At 38.9% G+C, this 22410-nt stretch overlaps 1 protein-coding gene across 1 annotated transcript; it reads left to right on the plus strand.

Annotated features, from left to right (window-relative positions):
* The first annotated feature begins 8182 nt into the window (after positions 1-8182).
* TAS2R16 (taste 2 receptor member 16) lies at positions 8183-9070 on the plus strand. The gene is given in 6 exon segments (XM_010947595.3): positions 8183-8383; positions 8385-8449; positions 8451-8700; positions 8703-8906; positions 8908-9003; positions 9005-9070. Coding segments are annotated over 6 exon segments (882 nt in total).
* Positions 9071-22410: the final 13340 nt, after the last annotated feature.

A 22410-nucleotide genomic window follows, 5' to 3' on the forward strand; every position in this document is an offset into this window, starting at 1 on the left:
CATATCTACCACACATGTTCACTCTGTCTTTAAATTCCAACATTTCCATCCCTCCCTCATTCTCAACTCATGGGCCCTTGCTTCCTACATCACTAAAAAGATTGGCATAATAAGAAAGGAACTTCTACATGCTATCACCACATATATGCTTCTTTTCCTCCTGCTATTAGAGGGGGGAAATCCTTATACAGCAAAGGTCAACTCCTCTACTTGACTAGGTCCCACTAGCTTGTCTACAAAGGACAAAGCTCCTAAAGGTAGTTCTCTCTCTCTCTGCTGCTGCTGCCACTGCATCACCATCTTCCTCTCCTCCACTAGATCATTCCCAGCATATAAAAATGTCCTGTGATGTATGAAGGTTTGGGGGAAGGGGGCTGGTCCTAGCAGGATAGTGGCATGTGTTTGGCATCTTTACTGTTGAGAAATGATTGTTTTCAAACTCCAGGGACATAGTCCCAGCACAGCCTCTCTTGCCTCTACAAAGAGGGTTTTGGCAGCCTGTGAACAACTCCAGATTCTGAGATGGGACAAAGACCAGGAGGCTTGAGAATGTCTGTCCTCTTCCTCTTCAATTCTTACTCCTGCCTTTTTCTTCATTTCCCTGCCTTTCCTTGTTGCTATTTTCATTTTCCCGGTTCTGTTTTTTTCCCAGTGCCAATCCTTCAGTGGTACAGATGTACCCAAGTCACCAGGAGGGTTGGCAGCACTGTGGGCACCCAGGGCTGGCTGATGAGTTACTGACCTTGTCGCTGAGAAACCTACAGAAGGTAACCAAGCAAAGGTTTCTCACAGCTCCTCCATTGTGCATCCAGCTCTCACTCTCCATTATCACATACTTTTATTAAAGATTTATTCCAAAACCTCTCACTAAAGTACTCAACCTCTGAAAATATTATAACCCCCTAAACTAGAACAAGGACATTTTCACAGTGGGACACCTTTTATTAAAAACAGAAACAAAAACCTCACTTCTTTTATATTTTGAGAAAGTGTCAGCTGGGGCCCAGGTTGTGCCTTTCATTGGAGTCAGAGAAATCTGTTTACCACTGGAGCTTTCTGGGGAGTGACCGCACGGTAACCTGTACGTCCCATGACCTGAGTCATCCCTACGCTAGAAGGAACCAGGCAGGATGTATATTTAAATCAATGATTCTCAAACCGTATCAAGCATTAAGATCACCTAGAAGGCTTATTAAGATTCGAGTATTGGGTCGCAGAATCTCTGATTCAGTAGATCTGCGGAGGGCTCAAGAACCTACATAACTATTTTCTAGGAGATGCTAATGCTATTAATGCAAAGGAGCCATGGCTCTGGATATTGCAAGAGAGGAGTGTCTCTGAGGGTGGAGTTTATCTTTCTGCCGTAACCCCTCCCAGCTTCATGGACTTAGTATAAACTAAGTCCGAGGGAGAGACACAAAGTAAAGAAAACATCTCTGAGGCTCTGGAATGGTGCTTGGCTCTTGTTTCCCTCTAGTTGAATGTCACAGGAGAGGGGAGAGCTATTCTCCTCCACGTTACCACGGATCACCAGAGGCTCTGAACCTTGAGTGCTGAAACCTTCGAAGGCATCAGAGACAGTGCCTGGAAAGAGTGATGAGAACAGGCCGTGCCCAGTGGAGTTACGCACGTCGCCTGAATCCCGGTTGTTCTGCTGTTGATGGTGGGATGGTGGAGCGTCTCTAACTCCTTTTGGTCAGCATTTTGCCTCAGGCCTTTGGATGGCATCATTTTAGGATTAAATTATAGTTCTTGTAAATTCCATAATCTGCAGTTTGCGAGTTGACTGGGTACATGCTCCCAGGGTTTCAGTAATGTGTACACTCAATAAGTTGGAGACTAAACAAATTAATGCCATGATTCTTATTTAAAGAATGAGATAAAAAGCAAAGGAAAAAAATCATCTTGCTTCAGGCTGCACAGGTTGGTGGCAGAATCAAAAATAGAAGACAGAATGAGTTCAGATCCTGTGCTTGGACCACATTAGTTTCTATTAGATACTCTTTCAAAAGGCTGACCATTTGGGAGTTGTTGCCACATGACAAAAGATCAATTTTGAGTGTTCCTGGAGGCTAGTAATACAAGGAAGAAAATGCGTTTGGCTGATTGGGAAACACCTGATTGCAGCGTTTTTTGTTAAATCTGGGATAGCTTTAACAAGGGTCAAAGGCAAACCTCAGTGACAAGCCTGGGGGGAAAGGAGTTCTATTTTTCAGGAAGGGAATTACAAAAGGAAGGCAGGTAAACAAAACACGCTATTCATTTTAAGGTGAGGATGAAATCATTTTTTCCCCACAGTCTTCAAGGATGAATGCAATTTTTTCCTGTGGACAAAAGAATCTTCCTTTACTATATGTAGGTGCAAAAGTAGGTTTAAGTTACCTCCAAAGCTGAATTATCTTTGGATTGATAGAACACAGAGATGCTAAAAGAGGTCCATACAGTATATGTCTTCATAGGATCTTCAAAGACGGCTTTGTTTAGAAGCCACAGTCCTACATTTTGTATAATGTTCAGGCTCTAATGCTATTAGATAATTAAAACACACATGGAATCAGTGAATGCTTTGAAAACACTGATGTACATAGCATTAAATATTTCATTTGTAGTCACAGGAATGTTGTGGCTTTTCCAGCATATTCAATATACCAGAATTTTGGATCATATAAGAATGGTCTGCATATTCACAAATTTGGAAACTAAGAAAGCTCCAGCAAAATCCATGTTCTCTAATGGCACTGAGGGATAAAATATATCTTACAAGGGCCACTTTCATACATGGATTGCATAGCATATAAAATTAAGAGCTCATTTCACCCTACAAATGATTTTCAAAGTAAAAATGCGTGTAGCGGTTTTGTTATTCTCACTACACAGGCAGGTATCTTCTCCACAGAGGCGGTGCCAACGGAGTGTGTCTGAAATTGAGCTGCCGTTTAGAATTAGGTGGGGTGATTTTTAAAAATCCTGATACCCAGTCTACACCCCAGATAATTAAGGCAGAGTATTAGGGATGGCAATTAGGCCCCAGTTATTGATTTTATTTATTTTTTACAACTTTATTGAGGTAGAATCATGCCTATTTCATGTGTACAATCTAGTGAGTTTAGACCTAGGCAAACACTGGTGATACCATCACCACAGTCAAGGGAATCACCATGTGCAACACCTGAGTTTCTTTGTGTCCCTTTGTTGTTTTGTTTTGTTTTTGTGGGAAGAACATTCAACGTGAGATTGACCCTCTTAACAAATTTTGAATGCATAGCACCATATTGTTAACTATTGATACTATGTCGTATAGCAGATCTCTAGAACTGACTCTTCGAGCACAAGTGAAGGTATATGCCCATTGGATAACAACACTCCATTTGCCACCACCCAGCTTTTTGCAACTACAATTGTAGTCTCTGCTTAAAATAGTCATATGAGTTTGACTCACTCATATAAGTGTAATCATGAAGTATTGGTCCTACTGTGACTAGCTTAATTCACTTAGGATAATGTCTTCCGGATTCATTATGCAGTCACAGATAGCAAGATTTCCTTCTTTTTTAAGGCTGAATAATATTCCTTCATATGTACATACCATGTTTTATTTATCCAATCATCTGGTGACAGACTTTTGGGTTGTCTCCACTTCTTGGTTGTTGTGAATAGTACTGCAATGGACACGTGAGTGCAAAGTCACTTTAAGATCCTGATTTCCACTACTGGGCATGAATCTGGGGGAAACTCTAATTCAAAAAGATACATGTACCGTAATGTTCATAGCAGTATTATTTATTATAGCCAAGACATGAAAGCAACCTAAATGTCCATTGACAAATGATTGGATAAGGAAGATGTGGTATATGTGTATACACACACACACACACCACACACACACACACACACACACACACACACACACACACACACACACAATGGAATACTACTCAGCCATAAAAAAGAATGAACTAATGCCATTTGCAGCAACATGGATGGAACTGGAGATCGTCATACTAAGTGAAATAAGTAAGAAGGAGAAAGATGCTTATATGTGGAATCTTAAAAAAACACGTTACAAATGAAATTATTAACAAAACAGAAGGAGACTCACAGACGTAGAAAACAAACTTATGGTTACCAGAGAGGTGAAGAGGAGGGTAGAAGGATAAATTGGGAGTTTGGGATTTGCAGATACTAATTACTATATATAAAATAGGTAACAACAAGGTCTTACTATATAGCATAGGGGACTATATTAAATATAATGTATATGTATAACTGAATCACTATGTTGTACAACAGAAATAAACACGGCATTGTTAACCGACTGTATTTCCTGCTTCTAGAATCTGCCTGGATTCCTTGGCTCATGACTCTTCCATAGTATCCTCTCCTTCTCTGAATCTCACCCTCCTGCCTCCTCTCATGAAGACCTTTATAATTACATTGGGTCCACCCAGGTTTCCAGGATAATCTCCCCATCTCAAGATCTTTAACTTAATCACATCTGCAAAGCCCCTTTTGGTCCATAAGGCAACATCTGCACAGGTGTTGGGGATTAGAATGAGAATATTCCGGGAGGGGTGAATATTCACATTATTTTACCTACGATGTAAATAAATGACCACATTATATTAACAACTGTTGAAGTCACATTGTTGAGTACACATTGTTTAACTTAGGATCCATGTGCCAACCCGTTGGTCCAAACACTGATTGATAATGCACACTCACAGCAGAGCACATCATGGGACCCACTCTCCACAATATCACATTGGATGTATTAGAACTCATAATCACCATTTGTCCATTTGTCTCATTCAGTTTTCTTAAAGGGAGTTCCTTTTTGTTTGATTTTGTTCTTTTGGGGGGGGAGTAATTAGGTTTATTTGTTTATTTATGTATTTTTAATGGAGGTACTGGGGATTGAACCTAGTACCTTGTGCATGCTAATCATGTTCTGTAACCACTGAGCTATACCCTCCCCACCCTCGTCTTACTCAATTTTGATGCAGCTGTTCCAGTTACACACCCAAGTCACAAGTTTTTCCCTAAAAAATAGCTGCCTATTTGGGCACATTTATATTTTAGCATCTTGGCCAATTTCAGTTTTTGAATGACAGGAATACAATCACATGTGTGCATTTCTCTCTTAGGCTAGGACGCTGGTTTTATGATTTTCAAGGCACCTACACTTGTAATATAATAGGACACATGGTTCTCTAGTCTGCTCTCCTTGTACTCATCATTCATTCAACAGGCATTTTCTAAGTGCCTACTGTGTGCTGTAGTGTTCTAGGCACTGAATCAAGGGACCCCAAAAATCGCTCTGCACGATTCATACGTACATACAATAAAACCAGCCTTTAAACTCCTGACCCCAGGGAACATCAATCACCAGTCTAGGAACTCATTTTAAATGTCTCACATTTGAACTTTCCCAAATAGTATCCATTGGTCACTATCACATAGACGGTGCGCCTGCCGGGTGCAGTAGGGCCAAGCCTTGAGGGTTCCCAGAATGAGGCAGTGTATCCAGGAGAGAGCACGCCTAGCGCATCCAGGACAGGATGGATGTTAATGCTATGACTGCATGTTTCACTTACCATCATTTCTTATCTCATCTTTCTCCCTCCTTATATCTGGATGCATCTCAACCAATTCACCTTTTAATTGCAAACTATTATGTTATAGTCTTACTTTTTAAATTTCCTGATTCTTGCAACTTCCTGGAATTCTTGGCCAAGAACTCAGAGCAGATGCTTTCTAATATTCTGTTTCCTAGTGTAATTTTTTAAATTATGGTTTACCTATGCATCATGAGTTCCAGAGGTTTCTTGTTTTACATTCAAGAATTCTAAGCTTCACGTTGGATTCCTTGTGTTTTTTCTTCCTTGAATGATTAAAAGTCCGTACAGACTTGGTGCTTATCACACATAGGATCAATGACTTTCATTTTGTCTCCCTCACCAACTAGTAATTAAAATAATTATCTTCTCAATTTTGAAGCCACTAATTAAATATGTGATGTCTATATGGTGTAGTTTTCCAGAACTCATTTCCTGAATTCATCCTCTAGTCTGTCTGTAGAGCTATGGATTCCTATATATTGAGACCTTTAGAAGTAATGTATAGTTTTTTCCCTTGTCCAAAACAGCTTCCAAAGACTACAATTACCATTTTCATGTTCCAAGATGCCACACACCACTATGCATTCACTTCATACCAGTAACTTTGGATACTTGGAATGATGGTCCCAGAATCGAGATAGAAAAAAAGCTTGCTTCATGAGAGTCCTATTGTAGTTGCTGGGGCAACTGCAAATCAAATTTGCCTCATTGAAATTACAAAGGACAGAAGGGTAAGGGGTTAAGCTTCTAAGTCTTCTCAAACAGCCCAGAGCGTGAATACAGGGCTGTGGCCCCAGGGATACTGGCTGCTCAGCTTGGGCTCAGAGCCTGCAGGGATGAAGCTCCGAGCAGCGGGAGCACATTGATAGGGGACGGTGCGCCCAGCCATGCTGCACGGCTGGAAAGGGAAGTCGCTGCCAGGGGCCGTACCCTCAGCAGGTGCCTGACAGATCAGCCCTTCCTCGGGTCAGACTTGCTTGCCAGCCCACAGGAGACACTTCCAGAAATACCTAATGGGGACTTTACAGAAGGCTACAGTTTTACAGAACCAGATTGCACCAGGGTCAGGGGCATTTGAAGTTACCACCATCAGTGATTCCATCACCATCAGGCTGGTTTTCAGAGAAGGGGAAGTTCAATGATAATAAATACATAAACAAACATAGAGAGCAAGTCTCCTAGGCTGCTCTATTCATTAGGCTTAATGTTTAAAAATTGTCTCACTAGTGGTAAGGGGTGCAGTGACAGAGCCTCACCCTGTAAGGGAAACAAAAAGCAGTAATAAAAAAAATGAAGTAGTGCCACTTGCTGCAACATGAATGAACCTAGACATTACTGTAATAAATAAGTCAGACAGAGAAAGACAAATATCATATGATATCACTTATATGTGGAATCTAAAAACAGAGGATGCAATGAACTTATTTACAGAACAGAAACAGACTCACAGACATAGAAAGCAAACTTATGGTTACCAAAGAGGAAAGAGGGGGAGGGACAAATTAGGAGTCTGGGATTAACAGATACACATTACTATATATAAAACAGATCAACAGCAAGGTCCTACTGTACAGCACAGAGAACTATATTCACTCTCTTGTAATAACCTACAGTGAAAAGGAACCTGAAAAAGAATAGATACATATGTATAACTGAGTCACTGTGCTGTACAACTGAAATTAACACAACACTGTAGATCAACTATACTTCAGGGTTTTTTTTAATCTAAAAAAAAAAACCAGTGATGATAATAGAACAAGAACAATTCCCAAAGATACAGAAATAAAGTATGTGCTCAAGGGGCTGGAGTCAGAAGGACGCCAGCCAAGGAGGCCACACCTTAATTGTAGGGAGCTTGGTGGATGCTGTGCAGTGATTTCTCTGAGTTGAGGAATTCAATGGGCAGCAAAGAAAGTGGCCCATATTGAGTGAGGATACTTGAAGTTCTCAGGTTCCAGAAATTTTGTGGGTGGAATCTCAGAGCAAAGGCTTTCTTTATTATTTTTGATTTACACTCACATTTTGGTTGTAGCATTCACCCTCAGCTGCTGTGGAAGCCAGCGAGACCGGGTTTCTGAAGTTGACTCTGTTCCAGAACTCAGCGAGCAGTCTAGAAGCTATTACCCAGGACATGAATGGACAGTAAAGGATTTCTCTTTCCTGTGGTTCAAATTTCAGGTTAAAGGAGAGAAGCTGTCATATAAAGTAGATGGAGGAATAAACTAAAGATACCTCAGGCAGATAAAGAGGAAATAAACAACATGGTTATGGTTATGAAATAGGGATGCCTTTTATAGGAATAATCAAATCATTGCAGAAGCAAGACTCCACATTCAAACAACATTTCCCTGCATCCAAGCCTAATTGCAAACCAGCAAGCAAAGCGTAAGCAAATGCTGTAGATAGGAAGATGGCAAAGTCAAACATCCGCCAGAGACATTTTGCATCCAGAGGGGAATATCTTCTTGCATGAAATTCTAGTAGGGCCGGGAACCTGGTCCTTACCTGGAAATCGTTGCAGGGTTTCTGAGTCTGTGCCTGGGAAGCCTCTTTGGATTAGAAGGATGATACCCATCCAACTCACTGTCTTCTGCATAATCGTCTACATGCTTGAGTCCTTGATAATAATTGTGCAGAGCAGCTTAACTGCTGTGGTGCTGGGCAGAGAGTGGGCGCAGGTTAAAAGGCTGTCACCTGTGGACAAGATTCTCACTGTTCTGGGCATCTGCCGCTTCTGTCAACAGTGGTCATCGATGCTGTTCAATTTTCTGCTCCTACCTCCACCCTAACTATGTATTTTGGTACTTGGCAATCGTCTGGGAATTTACTAACACTTTCGTTCTGGTTAACCTCCTTGCTTGCTGTCTTCTACTGTATCAAAGTCTCTTCCTTCAGCCATCCCATCTTCCTCTGTCTGAAGCGGAGAATTGTGAAGTTGGTTCCTCGGCTGCTGCTGGGTTGCCTGCTGATTTCTTGTCTGTCAATCATCTTTTCAGCTACGAGGCATCGCATCACGATTCAGTTAAAGTCTATGAGGCACTTTGCTAGAAACAGCACTGTGATTGAAAGACTTGAGACATTCAGCGGATTTTTTCCATATATCAGCAAGTGGCAGTGTTGGTTATTCCTTTCCTCCTGTTCCTGGTCTCCGTTGTCTTGCTCATGACCTTATTGTCCCAACATCTGAGGCAGATGAAACATGGTCACACTGGGCACTCCAGCTCCAGCCTGAAAGCTCACGTTACTGCCCTGAGGTCTCTGGCCATCTTCCTCATCATCTTCACATCTTCATTTTCTGCCCATACTCATCTCCATCATAGGTACCCTCCTGGATAAGAGGTCCTGGTTCTGGGCCTGGGAAGCTGTCATCTATGCTGTAGTCCTCTATTCATTCCATTTTACTGATGCTGACCAGCCCTAAATTGAAAAAGGCCTTACCAGTAAGATGCTAGGACTTAGAGGCTGCCTGAGGCACAGGATACAAGAAGACCCCTGGGCAGAAGAGAGTTTGTATTGATACAACTAATACCAATAACCCAACTGGCATGACTCTTGACAATCCCCTGTGTGACAGTGATGTACCATAAACGCAAGCTTCATTCTCTCCCCACAGCCATCTCCCTCTAAACGAGCATCCATTCTCTATTCTATGCCACCCCTTTCTTTTCCTTCCCACACTCTCCAGGTTGGTCCTAACTTTCTATGACTTCCCCATCCCTCCTTAATCCACTCTACCTCTGGAATCTGACTCCCAGGATATTCAGCACAAGAGATCCAAAATCACGGTGTCCACATTTTATTTTTATTTTTACCCATTTCATGACTGCCAGTTCTTCACATATTAACACAAACCCCTTCCTCGCAAGAATGTATTGCCCACAATCCGAATGCTCTCCATATCTAAGCCCTCGCTTTACTTTCAAAACTTTAGTCAGGAGAAGGTCTTGTATCTTTCTCTGCTGCTGCTGCTTCTGGACTTTCATTTAATTATATGAATTTCCTCATTTGTGTCTCTTCCAAATTCTCCATGGTTTTATTACTCAAGTCAAATTTTAACACTTCTTTCATTTTCATTTGCCAAGACAAATGGTACTCTCCCCAGAGTAGCAGACTATTTACCCATCCCAGGTTCATCCTCTCCAAATAGCAGCAACGTAATTGAGCCAATTGCACACTGTTTCCATTGGCTGGATTCTTGCCTCTTCATTGTACTATAAGTTGGAAAGAAATTTCTAGAAATATTCCCAGACTGAAGCTTAGTTGATTTTCTTCCATACACAACCCAGAGGTCAGCTGGGAACTCCTCTATTTCATAAAATCTGAGTGACATTGTCTTAAATTTTCTAGTCTTCTATTCTATTCTCTCTAACAGTCCAAAGTCCTCCGCAAATGGGTAGGAATACAAGAACCACTGTATTTAAAGTCACTGATAAGACTTTCCTGTTCTTTAGATGTCCTTTTCAGCCTCCCTCGTCTCACAGGTTTTTCTTATCCCACTTCCTTATAAGACCTAGTCCTACCTGATCCCCATGGCATCTCTCTACTTATGTCTCTGCTCTTCACCCTTACCCTCTAGCAACAAAATGTCTTGGTAGCTGCCAACTCCTAGACCTTTGAGTCTCAAGTTTCCATCTGTTCCAGACAGTTATCAAGATATTTTTTTCTAAAAGAAGCTTCATCCTTTAAAGCATTCTGGTGCCAGAGTTTAAGAATACAATTTTTTTTTCACCTTTTATATACATTGGGGCATGTCTGATAAACTGAACTTCTGGCTTGGCCATTAGAAGACTGAAATGCCTCCTGAGGGGGGAAAAAACATCCTACAAGAAAAAAGAATGTCAGTATCTCAAGTCTGACCACAAAAGAAAGGCTGGAAGGGAATGGAAATTCTGGGTTGGTCTTGAGTCTACCACTCTGGTTTGCCTTCCAGTCAAGTTATTCCTTGAATTCGTATCTGAAACTGAGGGTGTGAAGTTTCTGCACAAACTGGAGGAACACTTTCTCCAAAGACTCTGTCCCATCTGACGTGTCTCAGCAGCACTTTGACTGTTGCACAGAAGGGGAGTAAAGCTACTTCCCCACTTGACAGCAGTGCTCCCTGCAGCCTTGGTGTTTCCCAAGCTCCAATGGTTCAACTGTGGAAGAAGGGGGGCCAGCACCTGGCGAATGCAGCAATGTCTAGGGAACAGAGCCATAACCAGGTGAAATGGGACTGGGTAGAAAAAGGAAAATAAAAAGCTAGATATCAGCATGGTGTTATCTGACCAGAGACTCCAGGAATGCTTAGGAGGTGGGGTGGTGGGTTGCAAGAGTTTGGGAGCCTGCCAGAATAGGTGGGACAAAAAAGCAAATGAAATTTGAATTACTGCAATTGGTCATTTGCATCCACATAGTGCATGATCTGAAATCTCAGAAAGCTGAAAGAAACAGAAACTATATTCCTCACATGTGGGTAAATAGAGAGTGGGGACAAAAAAGAAAATTCTGCCTCTGCCACCAACTACCAGATACACAGATACTTTTCCAGAAGCTGTTAAATATGTGTAATACTCTGTCTTCTTTTGAGTAAAGTACAATGGGAAAGGAATCCAGGATATGCCTGAGGTGGCGGTGTTAGAGCCAGTGGGAGGGGTCTGGAAATTAATAAAATAAAATATAGAAACAGAAATAACAGCTACCCCTTATCTTTGTGGTACCAAATAGTTCACAGAAAACCTCCCCATACATTTCATCATCTTCAGCTGAACAGGGTAGGTCATGATCATTCAGTCTTGAAAAACAGACCTACCAAAGTCATGTGAATTATCTAAATTCACACTGCTGGTTAATACCAGATCTAAGAATCAAAGGAAAAGGAAAGAAACAAAAAGATAAACTTCAAAGGAGCAAAGAGTTTTAATTTGGAAAAAGGTGGTTAAGATTTTAAAAGAAGATACTTTAGAAAGAATAGCAGTGATGTTTGGACCAAGAACAAGGTAATTTTTTTTGAGAGCTTGAATTAGCTGGATATGAGATCCTGGCACCAAGGGGTTATGCACCTGGGTTGTCCAATTAGTAAACAGTCTGCCCTATATAACACTCATTATCCATAGCACAGAGTGTGTTGAATGATAACTTACAACAAACAGGGGGCAGAAAATAAAGAAGTCTGCGTTCCTGGGTTTTAAGAGCAAACGTTTAGAAGCCCATGGGCAGTCACAGTGAATTTAGGAGGAGCCATGTAAATGCTGCAGCCCAGCACCTGGGTACATGCAGATACCATATACACACCAAACCTTTGGCAACTGGAAAGTAGATTCTCCAGCCTTTATACAAGATGTCTTGAGCTTAATAAATAACTTGTGATGCAGAAGAGACTTGCAATAATGCTGAATTCCTGATAATGCTTGGTGTGATTTCTGTTCCTAATTAGGCACACCACAGAATTTATTTCCTGTATGATATTTTCTATGCCCCCACCCTCATTCCTACTGTTCAGGTTACACGGGTTTAAAATTTTCAGTTGCAGCATTTTGCCTATTTCAAAGCCTAGTATTCAAGACCTTTCAAGATCTGCCTCTGAACTACCTACCCAGCCTTAATTCCCAATAATCTCCAACATAAATCCAAGCGTTTGTATGCGATGCCCCTGCTTATTGTTCCCTGAATATCCATGGGTAGGTCTACCTCCTCACATTTACTCATGCCATTTCCTTTATATTCCTGCATATATGAGAGTGTTTACATTTGGTCTCTCAATCTGTTCCGTTGGTCTATATGTTTATTTCTGTGCCAATACCATACTATTTTGAATACTATAGCTTTGTAGTATAGTTTGAAATCAGGACATGTGATCCCTCCAGCTTTGTTCTTCATTCCCAGTATTGCTTTGGCTATTTTATGTTTCCATGTGAATTTTAGGATTTTCTTTTTTCTGTTCAAAATGTCATTGGAATTTTGATAGCAATTGTATTGAATATATAGGTGGATTTGGACAGTATGAACATTTCAATAACATAAATTCTTCCAATCCATGAATCTACAGAGTTTCTTTTCAGTTATTCTTGCCTTCTTCAATTTCCTTCATCAACTTTTTTCATTTTCAGTGCACAGATCATTCACTTCCTAAGTTAAATCTGTCCCTAAGTATTTTATTGTTTTGATGCTATTGTGAGTGAGATTGTTTTCTTTATGTCTCCTTCGGATAGTTCATTGTTACTGTACAGAAACACAACTGACTTCTTTATGTCAGTGTATATCATACAACTTCACTGCATTCATTGATTAGTTCCAACAGTTTTTTGATTGAGTCATCTGCAAATAACAGTAATTTTACTCCTTCTTTTCAAATTTATCTGTGTTCCATTTCTTTGTCTCACCTGATTGCTATAGGTAGGACTTTCAGTATTATGTTGAGTAAGAGTGATGAGAGTGGGCATCTTTGTCTTCTTCCTGATCTTAGAGGAAGAACTTTCCACATTTTAAAATTGAGTATAGTGTTAGTTGTGGGTTAGTCATAGATGGTCTTTATTATGTTGAGATATGTTACTTTCATAGCCAACTTGTTGAAGGTTTTTTTTTTTTATCAAGAAAGAATGCTGAGTGTTGTCAAATGCTTGATCTGCATCTATTCAGATGATCATTTGACTTTTATCCTTCACTCTATTAATGCAGTGTATCACATTTATTAATTTGAATATGTTGAATCATTTTTGCATCTCAGAAATAAATTCCTCTTGAGTATGATGTATAATGCATTTAATGTGCTGATGAACTTGGTTTGCTTGTATTTTGTTGAGGAATTTTACATCTATGTTCATCAGTATTCTTGTCTGCTTTTGATATCAGGGTAATGCTGGTTTCATAAAATTAATTTGAAAGTATTCCCTCCTCTTCAATTTATTGGAATTGTTCAAGAAAGATTAGTGTTAATGCTTCTTTAAACGGCTGATTAAATTCACCAGTAAAATAATCTGGTCTTGGACTGTTTGTACTGAGAGGTTTTTGATTACTGATTCAACCCTCTGAATCAATACAGATCTGTTTATATTTCCTATTTCTTCATGATTCAGTCTTGGTAACTTTTAATTTTTTAGGAATTTATTTCTTCTAGGTTACTCATTTATTGGCATATAATTGTTCATAGTAGTTTCTTACACTCCTATGTATTTCGGTGATATCAGTTGTAATGTCTCCTCTTTCATTTCTGATTTTATTTGTGTCTTCTCTCTTTTTTCTCAGGTTTCTCAATTTCACCTTTAAAAAACAAGTAATAGGGTTTTTTTTCTATTATATTTCTAGTCTTTATTTCATTTATTTCCATGCTGATCTTTATTATGATCTTCATTCTGCTTACTTTGGACTTTGTTTTTCTGTTTCTAGTTCCTTGAGGTGTAAAGTTTGGTTGTTTATTTGACATCTTTCTTTTTTCTTAATATATACGTTTATCACTATGAACTTTCCTCAAAGAACTACTGTTTGATTATTGTGCTTTGATTTTCATTTATTTTGCGATTGCTTTAAATTTCCCTTTTGATTCCTTCTTTGACTCGTTGGTTGTTCAGAAGTGTGTTGTTTAGTTCCCACATGTTTTTTTAGTTCCCCAGCTTTCCTCCGTTGATTTATTATTTCATACTATAAATCAAAATGAAACTATTCTTAGAAACCCGTGGAATCTATAATACCTTCGAGAGGTGGGAAAAGATACTCTCTGGAACATGTTTGAAAGCAAGAGGTTGGAGAAAAACTTGTTTCTTCTGAACTCAAGTCCACTCAATAAATGTTACTGGAGACATAAAAGTCAGTAAGATGTTAAATGCCCCTACATTTTCTCTGAGATTGATTGTCAGATGCTACATGTTACATACTTTTTATAAACAGACCCTGAGATAAGTTCCTTTCCCAGAAGGAGCTAAACCAAAGGCTGAGGTTAAGGTTTACCTCCGATGATACCTGGTTTTCCTGCCACCACAACCATCACGATTCCCTCTATCTGAACCCAGAGAGCAGCCTTAAATTTTGGACTTGATCACCATAACTTTCAGTGTCTAGTAACTCATGAGCATTGAGTTCTGCTCTCCTTCCCACCCTGGTGTTTGTGTTTATATTTTGTTAATAATGTCATTATTCTTGTGTTAATAGTCCTCATCGTTCTTGTATTTCTACTGTAAACTATGGCAAGCTCTTTACAAAACTGGTCTTGCTAAAGGTAAAGAGCCAGAAGAGAAAGAAAGCCTAACAAGGATAATACTATGAGTAGCATTGCAGCAAAAAAGCAATCATAACATAGCTGCAATTGTAAACCTTTTTAAAAAAATTTTCCAGACTTAATTTCAGAAATGCATGTTAAAGGAGAGGGTTTGGGAAACTCTTTCTTATAAAGCCTACAGGAGTATCTACTCATAATCGGTATAGAATAACTTATTCCTGTGACTATTCATGTCAAAAAGCTTCCTATAGAAAGGGAAATGCATCTTCTTTGATCTTTCTAGACAGAGCTTTTAGTAGAATCTTTGTGACTCATTCACCATTTTTAGCTGTCTCAAACTCCCAAAGCAACATTTCTTTAAGATGATTTTTTCTATTTTTAATAAAACTTACAAAATTGATCCTAAGTGTGAACTGACTTTTTGCTAGTTTTGGTGACAAGGATATAGCTGTATAAACTATATTGTAGTGCCAAGTTTCTTCAAGAAATTTTTTCAGACAGCATATTTCAAAAATGACAGGTCACACTGTTAGATGAGAGATAAACCCTACACCATGATTTAAGTTTTTCTTTGAATTTTAAACTGAATGCTAGATTTTTAAAAATTAACTTTTATTAAAATATGCTAAAACTGTTGAATTTTGAATGTTGAAAATTCATTTAATGTTGAAACAATAAAATAAAATAAAAGATGCTAGTTATAAGTAACTGAAACACAGCCAAGATACAGTCACAATGGCTGGGAATAATCACTTGCATTTGCAGGAAAAAAGTAGAACTTAAAACTTAAGTTTAAAATTAGAGGGAAGATAAGTTTCACAAGCCTTCATTCTTAAAGTCTAAAGATAGACTGTGTAGGTAGATATTTCTTGAGAATATTAGCAGATTGGTGTTGTCAGTACTTGATGGTTTGAAAGGGACCCACTCCAAGAACTTGGAAAAAAAGATTGTCTTCTGAAGGGTGAATCAAGAAATCACCTTTTCTCTCCATCTCTGCTGTAAATGTAATTACCTAAGAATTAACCAGAAAATGGGAGAGTAGAATGTCCTCCAATCAAACCTCAAGATCTAGGTCTAGACAGAGTCCAGATTGTAACATACTACACAGAAAGAGAGGTAAAACAGATCTCAGAATAGACTTTAAAAAACAAACAAACAAAAAGGTAACAAATTTGAACTTCGTGATGTTCATCTAGGTCTGCCCTGGTAGGGGGATGTATGGTCAACCAATCTGAAGCATTCTAGTCTTACTGACAAGTCCTTCAAGCTATGACCTGAGAGCTTTGTCACCAGGTGATATAAATCCCGCCAGTTTTTACTCAGTATTCTCTCACTCACTCATCATTATGATTCAGCATTTCATATTAATGATAGTCTATGATCCTGCCTGTAAGTGGACATAAAAGGAAAATTCCTAGGACCTAAAATATGAGTACAAGGGAGAATCCATAACGTACAAAAGTGTGGCACGGCAAGACTTCAGGTCCCAGGGCCTGAACACTAGAACAGGTGGCTGATACCCCACACCGACTTCTCTGCCCCTGCTGCCACCACCCTGAGAGCATCCCCTAAGAAACTGAAGACAGACTCTGCAAATCTACAGTGATTATGCTTTTGACACTTGATAAATATTAACATGTTGGTTTCTGTGAGGTTCACTTCTGTCAGCTTCTGTGTGTTTTTCTGCCCAGGCTTAAGATCATATTGCTTGAGTTTAGGTAGCAATGCCCCTGACATCTTGATCATTTAGTTAACATGCAGACTTATGCCCTCCACCTCAGTCTCATTTGTCTCTGTGTCAGTTCAGTAGTAAGAGTCCATTTCTTAACCTCGTCACCCCAGAGAACTGACAGGGATGGCTCCCTGAGCCCACAGTTAAGGAGCAGAACCTGGAACGTGGTAACCTCACTGAGATATTATTTTAAGAATAATCCTGTTGTGTTTAGGATTATTACTGTCATTGTCTAGGTCACTGTCCTTAGTGCAGGCAATGAAATCCACTCTAGATGGTTTGAGAAGGGAGGGATTTACTACCCATTTTTAGGCAGGATATAGTTTCAGGGAGAGTTACAAAAACAGACAGAAGCGATGCAACCGGAAGAAATGCCCAACCATACTGCAGTGTTGTTCCAGCAGCACCATGGCATCCATGACATTAGGGAACAGGCAACAGAACTTGAGTTCTGGCTGCTCTGGAAGCTTGGACAGTCTGACCCAAGATCAAATCTCACCTGCACAGCCACTACCCCACGTCACTCCCTCCTTGTGTGACTCTGGTGGGTGCCTCTGCCTGACTGAACCTGATCACATATGGAGCCCTGGCTGTAAAGAGTCTGAAAAAAGTCATGTTTAGTTTTTCAGCCTTCCTTGAAAGCTCACAGGAAAGGAGCAAGAGGGACAGCAGAGTGAGACAAAGCAGTCTCTCCAACTTTCTTATGCAAATACCTACAATCTATAACTTACAGGCCTCATACATCTATTACCATTTTTCACTAATAGAAAAATTAATTATCACCAAAAATGTTTTTATACCTGGAACGGATAGGAAAATAAATCATGAAAGTTTTCAAGCAATTGATGCCAGAAAAAAATATATATATTAAAAAGAAAAGATAATTAAATATGGCTACCTTGACATTTGTTAAAATCAAAGGCCCCAAATTTCAGGACTGGTAGTGCGAATACGTGAAGTACAGGTGAGACAATGCTAAGCTTGTCAGCACATACTGTACCCCATCCCCATGTGGTTTGCATTCTATTTCAATGTGGGGGAAAACCCTTAAACGTAATGACAGAAAAAGGGAAGAAAAGATTCTTAGCTGTAGTAGATGGTCTTTATTTCCCTCCCTGATCCACTTTATTAGGACAGTGTACTTATCCCCTAGCTGTTGTCAGTGTGGGCTGCTAACAGCTCACAGGTGCTCCTTTCCTGAGAGAACTGCAAACAAGCAACAGAAACAGCCTCACTCACGAGACTATTTCCAGCTCATATATTGCGGCCTACGGCTAGTTACTATAACCGTGCGGGCCTGACCAACTCCACGGCGTAATGCATGCTCAGCTCCCCCTGGGCTCCCACATCCTTACCTAGCTCTCCCCACCTTGCCCTACCCAGCATCCTTTTCTTGTTTTCTCCTGAGAATGCTCCTCCAAGAAGCTGCTCAAATTTTGTATCCAGAGAATGAATATGAACTAAGAAAGTAGCTAATTTCAATACTGCTGTAGAAAACAAACAGAAAATAGCGATGAAAAAATGACGAACCAATAATTAGTAAAGAGAAATGCCTGACAGATAAACAGGATAAAAATAAGGTAGATGTACGTCAAACTTTAAACTCTAACATTAGAGGACATACTTTCTTTTTAATGTTTGATGTAACATATTATGAAAATTGACTACAAATTAAACCAAAAAAAAAAGAAAAAGAAAAAATCTATAAATACCAAACTGGAAATAATACTAATAGTATTATTTGATATAATGCAATAAACCTAGAAATTAATAATTTAAAAAATATTTAAAAGAACTCTATCACATAAAAATTGAAAAATAGGTGAATACAATAACTCATGGGTCAAGAGAAAATACAAATCAAGATTTCAAAATTTTTTAACAATAACAACTATGAAAATACAACTAATCTGTGAGAAACAACTAAAGCAGTTTTAGTGTTAAACGTCTATTGAAATACAAATAAAAAAGGAGAATTCATTAACTAAGCACCCAATTTACAAAGCTATAAGAAGAAAATGAAAGAAAGCAGAGGAAATTCATAAATATAAAAGCAAAAATTAATGGACTCCCAAACAGAAAAAAAGTTAAACTAATATCATCGAAAAGTATCAGTTGAAAATTTTAACATGGTAGACAGTTCATTAGCTAACTTAATCCAGAAGTAAAAGGGAAAAACAAAATTATACAAAATTATAAATAGCAAAAAAGAAATAACCACTAAGACAGAAGAACTTTTAAAAAAAAATTGTAAGACAACTTCGCAAAACTCTAAGCACATGAGTTTTAAAATAATGAAATAAACCATTTGCTAGAATAACACAACAGGGACTTCTAGTTTTCTCTTCCACGTGTAAGGAGCTTGGAAGTTGCCACTCTGTTCTCACAGCAAGTAAGAAACTAAACAGACGGAACCCTGGCAAATATTACCTAGGCCAGGTGCTCGTGGTCAACCTCATCAGTGGTGAGTCATGTTGACAGCATGGGTCCTTGGTATGAAGGAGTGAGCATGACTAACTCTGTGGTCTTTCTCTTAAAAACCCAGTCTAACCATGAGAAAAACATCACATAGACAAAACCAGACTCAGGGACAGCCTGCAAAATATCTGGCCAATTCTCCTCAAAACTGTCCAGTACATCAGAAAGTTTGGGAAACTGTTTCAGACCAAAAGAAGCTAAAGCAGCACGATGACTAAATGCAGTGTGATTTTGTGGGCAAGATCCTGGAACAGAAAAAGAACATTAAGGAAAAACTAGTGACATCTGAATAACCTTCAGAAGTAAGTTGATAGCAATGTATCAATAATAGATCCTTAGTTCTGATAAATGTATACCTGTCCACTGTGTCTCCTAATTAACAATCAGGGAAAACAGGTATGAGCATTCTTTGTTCTATCTTTGCAATTCTTTCTTAAATCTTAAAGTATTTTAAAGGCAAAGTTTGTTTTTAAAGAGCAATTACAGTTTCCTAATACTTCTAACATTTAAGTCATTTCTTTGTCTCTTGAAAATGATTTTATTTTTCTTACTTGTGTGTTTTGTAATTTTTTGTTGAGTGCCAGACATCTTACACAGACTTGCAGAGGTTGAGCTAAATAACATTTGTGCCTAGAGATAGGCATGCCATTTCTTCTGCCAGGGTACAAGTACCATGGCTGGCGTCCCTTCCTACCCTGCTCTACATAGGTGATCCTCCCTACACGTTCCTTCTCTCCTTGGAGGACATTGTCCCTCCATGGGCTTAGATTATCCCATTGGCTCATGTCCTTAGTTCTCTGATGGGTTCAGGAAAAGTTCTTCCTCGCTGATAGATGGGAGCATGTTATTTTCAGCTTTCTCTATCCTAGGAGTGTGCACAACTCCAGGGTTTTTTCTCCTTAACTCTGTATACACTACAATCAAACTTGCATGTAGGGGAAATGAAATGGAGGAAAGTGATGAGAATAGTATTTTTTAAAACAAGAGATTCTGAATGTTTGAAAAGATCACATAATCCTAATATTGAAAGGAATGTATTAGAAGACACCTGTCTTACTTTAAAATTTTTTCAACCATGTCTTCTTTTGTTAAAATTAAATTTTCACCCCTCATATTTCCTTCAAGGGGAGACTACTGCTAGTTAAAAATCATTATATCTTCTGCATATTTCCACCGATCAGAAAAAACCTGCTGCACTTTTCCTTCAGCTGATAGGAAAAGTATTAGAAATCATTTTTCATTTTACAAAGAATTATATCCTAATATTGAGAATATTTTCAAACTGTATACATTTTTTTCTGATTCTGGTTAAAAACATCACATGGAAACTTGCCCCTCCTCAGTTTGAAAATAATTTACTGTTCCAAACACCCACCAAACAAATATTTTTCTTCTATATATGTGTCTACAGAGAGAAGAATATTGTATATCAAATTCTTTATACTAACACTACACACTAATATAGTAGTCACGAGGATGGGGAGATGTGAAATAGGCAGAGTAGGGGAGGTCAGGCTTATCCTTTTTTGCAAGGAGGTTAAAAAATGGGCTGTATAAAGTAGAACTACCCCATCTAAGGACTCTGTGCACCTAAGCCAAACATGGTAAGTACAGAACAGCTAAAGAACTGAGGTGATGGAACAGATTCAAATCAAGCATCTCTGTTCTTTTACCAAAGGCAGAAATCCATGTGAAGAATTCAGAAACATCTGCAAATGATGCCTGAACACCAGTCCAACTTCTTTTTCTGTAATTCCTTCATCCTGAAGAAAAAAGCCTGCGATGATTGCCATTGATCAGTAAAATCTAACCTTGTAACAACATCCTCTAATCTTTCTTTATCGAAAGAATGATCTGGCTTCTTATTAAAAATAAAGACTCCTGGGAACCATTCCAGATGAGCAAGCCAGTATCTCCAGGAGGGCTTCCTCAGAATGTGCACTTTTAACCAAAGTTCACAGGATTCCGTGGATCAGAATTAATAGGGAAACCATCTTAGAACGCAGCCTCTTCACAATTTCTTACCCTAAACAGCATTTTTTGTATTACTAGTTAATCATTTCTGATCAAGGCAAGATCATCCTGATGCTTATCACTCAAATATTAAATACCAAGAGCTGCCTGTGTGCTTCTTAAATTAGAATTTCCTTTCTGGAGGTATAAACAGAAGAAACTCAATATTGAATTCACCTTATAGTAAGTTTTAGTGAGAAGCTGGTAGGAAACAAGTGCTTTATTTATTTGTTTGCCTGAATAATTTCCTTGAGAAAATTATCCAAGGACAAGAGATAACCTTTTTAAATGAATTATTCCAATGCAAGTAAAATTATATGAGCAGGAACAAATCAAAATTTATTCATGAACACATGACGGACAGAGTGGAATCATTGCTGTAAACCTTCTGAGAGTATGTGTCAGGCTGAACCTACTTTTGAGAGCCTCTTTGTGAAATATCCAAGGCTATATACTTCAGAGGAAATGTATTTGTTTTACACAAAAGGGAGAGTTTATAATGAGGGGAACTTTGTCTTTTGTAGGAAAGACAAAAGGCATGGAGGCTTGGTTTTAATTTGGGAGAAAGGGATAAAAATATTGCAGAGAGCTCTTTGAATTTCCCTGCAAACTGCCCCTTGAGCTTTACTCGTTGACCCTTAGGTGGAGTCTCTTAATGTTTGGCTCAAGATTATCTGAGTCAGAATTCGATGGAAGAGTTTAAAATGCTAATTCTTAGGCCTCTACAGATTTGCTAAATTAATATTTCAAGCATAGAACTCAGGAAGCTACATTTTTTTTAAAGTATTCAAAATGGTTTAGAAGACCATTGAGGTTGGAAAATTAGTGCCCTGAAGCAGAGGTCAGCAAATCTTTTCTGCAGAAAAACAAATACTAATTATTTTATTTTTAAACCACTTTTTTGAGGTGTGATTGACAGGTAAAAAGTGGTACATATTTAATATATACAGCTCAATGAGTTTGAGAGTAACTATACACCTGTGAAATCAACACCATCGAAGCCATAAACGTATCTATATTCAACCTCCCAAAGTTTCCTCCTGCCCCTTTATTATTATCATTGTTTGTGTGTGTGTGTGTGATAAGGACACAACATAACCTCTACCCTTGCAGCAGATGTGAACTGTACAAAACAGCACTGATGTCTTTAGGCACTATGCTGTATAGGAGCTCACCAGGACTTGACTTATTTATCCTGCATAACTGAAACTTCGTACCCTTTGACCGTCACCTCCGCCATTTCCCTCCCCACCCAGCTCCTGGCAACCACTTTCTGTCTTCTGTGTCTGTGAGCTGATTACCTTAGATTCCACATATAAATGATATCATAGAGTGTTTGTCTTTCTGTGTCCGTGATTTCACTTAGCATAATGTCCTCCATG

The sequence above is a fragment of the Camelus bactrianus genome, chromosome 7 (genome assembly GCF_048773025.1).
Source record: "Camelus bactrianus isolate YW-2024 breed Bactrian camel chromosome 7, ASM4877302v1, whole genome shotgun sequence".
NCBI classification, from domain to species: Eukaryota; Metazoa; Chordata; class Mammalia; order Artiodactyla; family Camelidae; genus Camelus; species Camelus bactrianus.